General features: G+C 52.0%; 1 protein-coding gene across 1 annotated transcript; it reads left to right on the forward strand.

Moving 5' to 3' along the window:
- Positions 1-36: 36 nt before the first annotated feature.
- On the forward strand, positions 37-9,439 carry LOC144097672 (annexin A2-like). The gene is made up of 4 exons (XM_077630325.1): positions 37-620; positions 3,278-3,336; positions 4,045-4,167; positions 9,289-9,439. The coding sequence occupies exons 1-4, from the start codon at positions 563-565 to the stop codon at positions 9,343-9,345; spliced, it is 297 nt and encodes a 98-aa protein (XP_077486451.1). The 5' UTR covers positions 37-562; the 3' UTR covers positions 9,346-9,439.
- Positions 9,440-9,912: the final 473 nt, after the last annotated feature.

Raw genomic sequence — 9,912 nt, forward strand, 5'->3', positions numbered from 1 at the left:
AGGGGCCAGTAAGCAAGTGCTAGCAAAGAACCCTTCAATCTCGATTCGCTAAAAATGGTAAAACGGTGTTGGGACATTTATGACGCACCCCGCAAATGCGTATAAATATGATTTTGGCGCTGTATTTTCTGAAAAGCCTCCCTTCGCCCTTCACTGCTATAGTTTGGCTGTCAAAATTCATTCCTTTGCCCGCGCATTCTTTCTGCACTCAAGGCAATGAAACAACAGATAAGCCTAAATAGTAATCACATACGAGAATGAACTCGGAGCTATGGAATATATTTGGGTGAGATGAGCGGCCAGAATATGTGCACAAAGCAGCACTTCGGGCGCCATAGGATTCCGCCTAGCTCAAACCTGGGGAAGGAGTTGACCCTGTTTGTGCGCCCGAGACTGTGCAGCTTCGCTTTCTTCCCGCGACTGCCTGCAGGAGCTGCACAAAGCAGGAGTGCAGCGCTGGGGAACGGACGTGTCGGCCTTCAACCGCATCATCGCCACTCAGAGCTACGAGCAGCTGCGGCTGGTTTTCCGTGAATACAACGCAGTCGCCAACCACACTGTGATGGAGGCCATCAAGAGCGAGATGAGCGGCGACCTCAAAAACGGTTTCCTGGCCATCGGTGTGTACTGCTCGCCTGCACGTTCGGCGCCTCGTATGTGTCATGTTGACAAAAGGAACCCCGCATTGAACCTCGGTGGATTAAACTTTCCATGGAAGGCGTAATGAAAAAGCTGGAGGCCATGAAAGCCTGCTTTCACTTGCGATGTGCAGTAATATAGAGTGCGTCCATTCCTGCAAGTTGCTACGCTACGCTTCATTGCAAAATGTTATTTAGCCCACATCTGTAACCCATTTCTGTAGGGGGTGCAAACCCCGTCAAGCCGAATTCATTTGGATTTTTGTCTGTACTCCCGTCATCTTTACATGTATATATGTAAATAAAATTGAATTGAATTGACAAAAATTGAATCTCTGAGGGAGCCGTAGTAATGCGCAGAGAATTGAAAAAACTATCTCGTGGCAAGAGTTCTGCAGAGGCCGCCCCAAAACTCAATATCCGGCAGTACTTAACTGGGAGCTTACAGGCGCGCATGTGACCCGTATGAGCGAGGAATTGCACATACTTCAGTGTTTCGGTGTCAACCACTGGAATTAGAAGTTTACTTTTCTGCCCACGCATGGCGTGTTAATCTTCAAAATTTTATATTTTGGGTCATCACGCTGTTTGGTTTTGAACAAGATGCCTCCGGGGTCTTGCGCTACCTCAAGGGGGTTACAGGGTTTTGCTCCGCAAACGCTTTCAGAGCCCTGCGCATTTGTTTGCGTCATGAGCGATGCCACCATAGAGCGAGGCGATTCGCGACTGGCAACGAGGTGCCGGTCGCATTGTCGGAAAACGGCCCTAGCTGGCGGCCTTGCTTGCCTCAAAGTCGGCGAACCTCGCGCTCATACTGTCAGAGCCTTCGGATATGTATCGAGCTGCCTCAGGTCATTTACATCCGTGTTTTGCACTTGTGTATATGTGGTCTGCCGTCCTATACAGATGTCCACACCTTTCTATACAGCGCTCAAGCCACACCTGCCGTTGGTCCCTGGGTTCGAGATAGCTTGTCGCTGCGCGTGCACTGAGCGTACTACGTTACTGTTTCGCACCACAGTTGCCGATTTTTGCTGTGAGACTCAGCCGCCGCCTGGGACACCTTTTTGAGTGACGGCCAGGAGGGGTGGAGCGCCATGCCTGTTGCGCGTATTGTGCGTGACGCAGCATGCAGTGAGCATTAGCGCTTTCGCCCGCCGTTACAGTCAGCGCCTCCAGTAGCGAACGGAGCGCAATGCAACCGCGCCTTCTCTCTTGTGACACGATATAGCTGAACACTCCATGCACGCTCAACGACAAACAGAGGAAGCTACGAACAAGCTGCCTTGAGCCGGGAGGCCAACGGCAGATGTCGCTGATGCAGCGTAGGGCACGCCACTCGCGCGCTCTTTGGACAGGTTTCTGGGCGTCTGTCCTTCTACTGCGTTTATGTGCCTTACGATCTTTCCGGTGATCAAACGATTAAATGATAGCGGCACTTAACTGGTAGGCATGAGGGGTCCTCTATTGATACTGGTTGCGGTCTCTCAAAATGAACTCCAAAAGGAATTCGTACAGGCCAGGAGTCGCGCCGCCGTGCGTGGGTTCATTTTCTCGCTAACCAAGGGCTTACCCGTCAGCACGATGGCAAGACGGGCGAGTTGGTGATACATATATAAAATATCGCAAAAGACGAGGGCAACAAGGAAAGAAAACAACAGCACCAGCCATAACTCACAACTGAAGGTTTATTCACAGGAAGCAAGGAATATAAAGAGGGCAAACAAACAAGATAGCAAAGCTAACAGACGTGTAGCTACGTGGAGTCGAGGAAACGAACCTCACTGCCATGCAGGCGTACGGACGTGTAGCTACGTGGAGTCGAGGAAACGAACCTCACTGCCATGCAGGCGTACGGACGGGATGCTAACAAACAATCTAGTTTTTTCTTCGTGTAAAAAGCCTCCATAATCTCCCTGGTTAACTGTGTTGTGTGACTATACAATGCATAAATGTGATGGAATGTAGGGAAGCAATATTTGCAGTCTCTAACATGATCGACTAGATTAGTCAGGCCAAGCTAGCTGCTATCGCTCTTTTTGACAAGTTGAAGGTTCGGGCTAGTGGGTATGCGTTATGATCAATAGCGCAGCAACAAAACTGCGGACAAACACAAGCGCTAACGCTCAATTTAGCGCTTGGGTTTGTCCCCTGTTTTGTTGCTGCGCTATGGATTATAACGCTTTTTTTGGTTCGCCAGTTCTATGTCTTGTGGTTAACTGTTGCTACGGGAACGACTTGTATCTGCCTTTTTGATAAATGCAAGGATGATGAGAGACCTGGGCGGCGGTGATTGAAAGCCAAGGTGTTGTTTATGGCATGCCAAAAAATTTGTTTCGCGCCTACATATTTATAAGCTGGCGCATATGTTTTCTTTCTGTCAGTGAAAAGAACTAATCAATGTTCTTGAACATTCACAGTGGTCCATGATAGTCGAAATAAATTTATTTATCCGGTTAGAACGAAAAAGCAGCTGAGCTTGTTTTCGGCGGGCTTGATTCAGATCTTCATGGGCGCTGATTAAGAATACCATTTGCGAGTGTACTCGGCTGCCCATAGGTTTAAGAAACGCGTGCGGCATGTTTACTTGCAGTTGATACATGGTGACATGTTTATATCTGGCCCTTTTTTATTTACAGTTAAATGTGTCTACAGTCCTCCCTTTTATTTTGCGGAAACACTGTACCATGCCATGAAGGTGAGTTGTTATAACTTCCTTTACCAACAATTAAAGCTAAGTATTTGAAATGCAAATTAGCATTATGAATATTCGTTTTCTGGCATCATCAGCGCTCGGGCGAAGCGTCAGTCTAGTATTACTTCAGATTTGGCCAAAGCATGGCGAGCAAAGCTTAGCCTTCCTCGCCATAATGCCATGCACCTAACGGCTGTCAGCAAGAAATCATAGTTGCGTTGCCCCCACTCTTAGAGCTGCCATTTCCCCCTCCCCCTGAAACTATACTCATGGCATGAATCTAGTGGCGTGCATTTAGATTTGTTCATCAAGCGCAGATGAAGCAAAGAGTGGTTTCCGTCGGTCGGAAATTAGTCGTTTAGTCAGGCCAAGGGCGAACGAGCTCGAGTCCTCGACTCACAGTCGGACTCAGAAGTGTGCAATTACGGCTCTGTCTTGCTACGTTAAACGCGGCCACAACTCAGAACATAATGTACGTTTCCGTTCCAAAATAAAGATATCCTAATAAGAGCACATCATGTTTTTTTTGCACATGCTATCTGTGCGTTTACCGGACAACAGAAGTGCCAGTGAGTAAAAAATATGATAAACGAGGCTATCATGCGGACAATTTTCTTCTGAGACGAGCTCTCGATGGTGTACAGAACCAATGCCGTTAAGTAGCGTTATAGAGAGCATTCGACGCTGGACTCCCTTGTTGATCTATCGCAGGGCCTCGGCACCAACGACAGGGTGCTCAAGCGAGTCGTGGTGTCGCGATGCGAGAAGGACCTGGAGCTGATTAAACAGGAGTACCTCGACAAGTACAAGGTGTCTCTTGCCAGCGCCATTCAGGTACGCGACGCAGACTGTTGTGGACGGGGCGATTTTGAGGACAGTAGAGATCAGTAACAGGAAGGGGCAGTAAGTAACGTGGATTTATGCATTTTCAGCCTTTTGATGTCGGCTTGAAATTTCGAAAGAAAGGAATATTTGAGGTTGTGCGGATGCTTAGTCGTTGCGGTGTTGACGTAGAAGTTATGGGGGTTCTTCTTGTAATAATGCTCAAAGCGCTAAAAGCAGTAGTTGCTCTCTAGCACCAGTGTGCCAGCCCTAGCAGTCAGAGCTGTGACCCCCAATCCGCGGTGCGGTAAGTCACAACCACGGCGGGTTCGGACCAGAGGGGACAAACACGAGTATTCTACTCGGATGAGCGTTTATTGCTCCCGAGCAATACAATTAGCAGCAAGCAACAAAGCAACCGACGCAACGATGGAGTGTTCCGCTCGCGTGCGGGGGTGAAATGCACAAAAAGGACGGAACGCACATATAATGGTGGGGGGGGGGGGAGGTTCTGCTCACCTCGCGTGGCTCCTCGCTCACGGCCCGCGGCGGTCAGTTCACACACGATGGCCGGGCGATAACGGCAGCGGAATCCGTGGCAGATCAGCGTCCGTGCGTGCGCACCGCTCCCGCCAGACGACCAGCGTGCCCCAGGAGAACCGCGCGACCGCGCCTTCACCCGGGATGGGGAGAGGAGGTCTTTCCGTGCTAAGAGGGGGGCAGCGTGAGTGCCCTTCCTCGCAAAACCTCCCGAACGGCGCGCGCATAACATCGCGTGATAATTACGCGCGGCTGTTACTATGATACAAGGGATTCGTGTTTATCCCCACATCCCTTCCTCCTTAAAATTGCCCTACGGCCGAGAAGCGACTGCGTTCACCGAGGGGAGTACCTAGTGGGGCCGGCGAAACGCCGTTTAACTTTAAAACCAATTAAGGAAACTTTCAGCTCCCAGCCAGCGATGCCGTCGTCGAATTCCGTGGACGCCAGGACAGGAAGCCAGTGCAGACGGACGCCATGGACGACGGTGGAGCCAAGAAATGAAGGGGGTCGATGACCGCATGTCCCGCTTCAGGGGGTTAGTCAGCCAAGGCAGCCTTCCCGGGACGCGCGGGAGGAAGGCAGAGTTAGGGGAATTACGCACCGTGTTGCCCCATTGCAGAGCGTACAGCAGGCCTCTACTAAGCTGGTTGAACCGTTCGCTCTTGGCTCGCCTCCTATTCCTCTCCGCGGAGCCGGCAAAGGCGCGTCGACCCATTTTCCCGCCGAGGGCATGCGAGGCGGGCCCAGCGGGGTACCAAGCTGCTTTCGTGGGCGAAGCATCTGCCGCGGGGAACTGAGGAATCCAAGGCGGCTTTGCTGCAGCATTCGCTGTGGAAGACACTGGCGCCGGCTTCTCCGAATTTGCGCTCGCTCGTCCCACGGCCGACCGGAAGCTGTTTGTTCTCGGCCTGGCTGCTCGGTGGTGACCGCGGGCTCTTGGTTCTGGAATGTGGCCGCCCTCCAAACGGCCTGCCTTCGGATGTTCGAAGCAGCAACGGTCGTCTCAGCGTCCGTAAGATCTCCTCCGGGCTCGATGCGAAGGGTGGCCTGCGGCTGCAATGCTGTCTTTTCTTTCTTGTTATTTTCGCATTTTACATTTTTTAAATTTAAGTTCTAACCCCGCTCGGTCTTTTCCGAAGAGAAAGCGTGTGCTCGCTCTGGAAGCTACAGTGCAAAATATGGAAGGAGTCTTCCGTTCATATTAAGCAGGAGAAATTACTCCGTGCACGTTGGCCACAGTTAGTTCTGCCATGGTCGCAAGTTGTAACGAGGCGCTGGGCTCTGTTGTCGAGCCTTGCCTCTCAGTGCGGCTGCCTGCTGGCGGGGGAGGGTGTTTTCCACCGGCCAATCGTTCCCTCTGTCAAAGTATGGTTTGAGAACACAGACATGCACCGGTCCGCCGGTCGGTCTTCGCGTCAAGTCCGCCAGCCTGTATACGAGAGAGGAGAGTTTTTGCCGAACTACATACGGACCCGTTCATTTCGGCGCCAGAGAAGTAGAGAATTTCTTACTGGCTTCGCTCAGGACGTGATTGCGCCTCAACACCCGGTCACCCGGCCTGTAGCGATCATACTGCGCCTTCTGCTGGGCCCGAGCAGTGCTCAGAATCCGGCGGGCTTTGTGTGAAGCCTCCATCATCCTCGCGCGCAGCCCGGTCGCTTGTTCGGCGCGCCGACGAAGCAATCGGGGTGTTGCTGCGAACCTGGAGAGGAAGTTCTACCGGGTTCGTCAGCTGCCTGGCAAGGCTGAGAGCGGCAGGTGTGTACCTAGTCGAGCGGTTCACGGTCGACCTGAGAGCAAACCCAATCTCGGGGGTACACGGGTGTCCCAGTCGCTGAGCGTCTACGCAAATGCAACAAGCACGTACTTGATATTGCGGGTCACGCGTTCCGTTGGATTCGCCTGGGCATGGTACGTGGTTGTTCTCCAGTGCTTAATGCCAAGGGCCGCACAGGAGTCCACGAAGAGCTTGGCAGTGAAGTACGATGCATTGTCTGTTATCAACTGCCCGGGGTATCCGAATCGTGTGAACACCTGAGCAGCTTCCCCATGGTTACGCGTGCCGTCAGCTTTGGAAGTGGGAACAGTTCCACCCATTTGCTGAAATGTTCTGCGACAACGAGCAGGAAGTGGTTTCCACTCGGAGTCCTGGGGAAAGGTCCCACGATGTCACGAGCCGCAATTTGCCAAGGACCCTGGCTATTGATCGGCTGCATAAGCCCGGGTGTGCGTCCACCACGCGGCTTGACCGTATGGCACACGTCCCACGAGCGGGCGTAGCGAATCGCATCCCGCTTCATGCCAGGCCAGGTAGCGAGGCGGCACAACTTGAGGTAAGTCTTAGGGCCACTCGCATGCCCAGCGATGCACGTGTCATAAAAGTAGCGTGAAAGTTTTCCTCTCATCGTGCGTGGTATCACCACCTTGAAGGACTCGTGCGTGTCCTTCTCGGAGGGGATATATCTCAGCAGGTTGCCATCGGAGTCGAGCAGATAGGAATCCATCGCGCTCACAGCATTACCAGCTGTGTTCGAGCGCCCCGCACTGATAACAATACCAGTGGCCTCCATGTACGCCGCCTGGCTCCCTGAGCCCGTCGAACACTTCTCGACAAAATGGATCCTCACGCTGTGCCTCCAATAGCTCCTTTCTGCTAAAACGCTCACCACTGAACTGACGAATTCCAAGCGGTGTGGGCAGTGTTACTTCCCACGTCATCAACCGGCGCAAGCGAAAGTGCGTCTGCCACCACGTTGTTTTTACCCCTCCTGTAGCGCACGGTAAAGTCTTAACGAGGAGTAGCGCCATCACGCTATGCGTCCGCTCGGCGCACCTAGGCACCTCAGCCACGTGAGTGCCGTGTGACCAGTTTCAATCACGAAGGCGACTCCGTCGACGTAATAGTCGAACTTCCGCAGAGCGGAGATAATCGCGAGACATTCCTTTTCGGTCACGGAATAGTTTCTCTCTCGGTAGTTAATGATCGGCTAGCGAACGCCACCGGTCTCAGGCTACTTTCGTGATCTTGAAGCAGGACTGCTCCTAAGCCCAGGTCACAAGCGTCCGTGTGGACCACAAATTTCCTGTTCAGGTCAAACAGCCTCAGCTCTGTGGTTTCCGCGAGCGCGCAAGTGAGATGGCGTAGTGCCGCCTCTTGCTCGGGTCCCCAATGCCACTTCACACCTTTCAACAACAATGCCGTTAAGGGGGCTTGCAGAGCTCCGCAATCTGGGATTCAAAAATAAGTGTCGATAAAAGTTCACCAGCCCCAGAAAGCGTCTCCCTCCGCCTATGTCTGCCGGCGACGGGAACTGCAATCAATTTGTGGTATACAAGCTGAAATCAAGATGAAATAGCCGTAGGCTGGGCATGTAGTGCGGAAGTGGTCCTTTAAGGTAATAGAGGGGGTTCCAAAGGAAGATGAACTTAGCAGAGGGTAACAGAGGCAGGCAGGTGGGATTATGGAGTAGGCTGGGATGAGGCGGCCGCAACTGGCGGAGGACAGAGTTGAATAGGGGACAGAGATAAGTGGGAGAGGCCTTTTACCTGATGTGTACGTAATTTTCTCGATGACGATGAAACTAATTTGAGCTCAACTTTTACTCAGTGGCTGAAACAGGGGAGAGATCTCGACTTAGAAGGTGCCATTTTGCGTTTCTACCATTACTCTGCTCGTAAAGACAACTTTGCGGCCTCGTATGATGCGCAATACTCCTGACTTCATGTCGGATATGTCGGTCGGCTGAAGGGGTTTTAGAAATCCCCTCCCCCCTTAAGATTGCTCAGATTATGCGCGGTTGTATTTCGGCCGCCTTAGAGAGCTGGCGGTTCTTATACGAATATCACATTGCCTGTCACGGTACACCTCACGCGATGGAGGAGCGAGGGCAAGAAAGGGAGCTTCCGAAAAGGCCATACCGGAGGGCTATCGAAAGATTATTGAAAGAAAAAAAGCGTTTATCGCGCATGCTTTGCGAGGATAGCCATGAGGGTACTGTGCGGATGTATCGTGCAACTACCTGTCAAGAGGCGTTGACTCGCAGTGAATCTTTGATGAACACCTCCGATTAGCAGGATGCGTTGCTGGTCGAATTGGAGCATTTCGCTTTCAACGAGCCTGATTGCGCTATTTACCCCAAGACAGAGAGGAAGGGAATGGCGTTAAATTTGCAAGCCTTTCCCTGTCCCATCCCATCTATCCCGGGATCGTCTGAGTAGCGCCATTTTTCTCGTTTAAATGCATGATTAGTTGTGACGGAATAATAAAGCTACGACAGCAGTAAGTATAGCCTGTGAATAGCCCACGTGGCTGCAGTACTGTTCGCAAGTAACTCGATTGACACTACCTTTTACGGGCGCCATGTGTGACCTGCTGGCGACGCTACGATTGTGAGCACGGATGAGCTGCAAGTAGCACCTGTCTCGTGTCTTCCTTTCCTGTGTGCTGTGTTTTTTTGGCGATTCATCTACTCGATCTATAACTGCGTGCGTGCACTGTTGTCGGGACAGAGTAGTTAATGGTGGCAGCTCCCTACACGTGCCTTTCCGATCCGGCGCAAAATAACGTTTCTCTCTCTCTCTCTCTCGCAGTCGGACACTTCGGGACATTACAGGAAGGCCTTGCTCGCCATCGTACAAGGGAACTGAGCTTCGACGACTCGGGAGGCCAGCAGCTGAGCATACTGCCCGGACGAAACCAGCACACAGGAACACCGCGAAGGCGCTCTTAAGGGAACTGCTCGAAGTATGGGTGGATGATGGAAACGTCTTCCCGGTGGTCTCCAGCAATAAAATTGGGGCTGACCATTTTTTTTTCACTTCCGCCCGTTCAAGGAAATTAAGCAAGACTTCATTACTTTCCGCTTTCAGCATGCATACTTCGAACGTTCTTTAGTACCATGTTCTTTTAAAGTTGCTGTGCGATTTAATTTGGCCTTGTCTTGAGGTGTAATCGTACTGGGAATAAACAACCAACAAGTGATTATCACTGCAGAACGCCGCTGTTCACGTCGAAGCGCGGAAACAACGGCCACCAAGAAAAGCAAGCGAGCAAGCATCCCCTACGCTCCAGCAGTGAGCGAGGCCTTAGCCAGGGTCTTCAAGGACTACAAAGTCCATATCGCCCACGTGCCACCAAGAAAGGAACAGATTCCCCGGAGTGATGTTCAAGATCCCCTGCAAGGACTGCAAAGCTGCATACATCGGCGAATCAGG

Source organism: Amblyomma americanum, chromosome 1 (assembly GCF_052857255.1).
Source record: "Amblyomma americanum isolate KBUSLIRL-KWMA chromosome 1, ASM5285725v1, whole genome shotgun sequence".
NCBI lineage: Eukaryota > Metazoa > Arthropoda > Arachnida > Ixodida > Ixodidae > Amblyomma > Amblyomma americanum.

Excerpts from the sequence above, each read along its gene's own strand:
- LOC144097672 (XM_077630325.1), top strand. The coding sequence starts at position 563 with ATGGAGGCCATCAAGAGCGAGATGAGCGGCGACCTCAAAAACGGTTTC. Across the intron at positions 621-3,277 it reads AAACGGTTTCCTGGCCATCG|TTAAATGTGTCTACAGTCCT; the intron begins GTGTGTACTGCT and ends TTTTATTTACAG. Across the intron at positions 4,168-9,288 it reads CTCTTGCCAGCGCCATTCAG|TCGGACACTTCGGGACATTA; the intron begins GTACGCGACGCA and ends TCTCTCTCGCAG.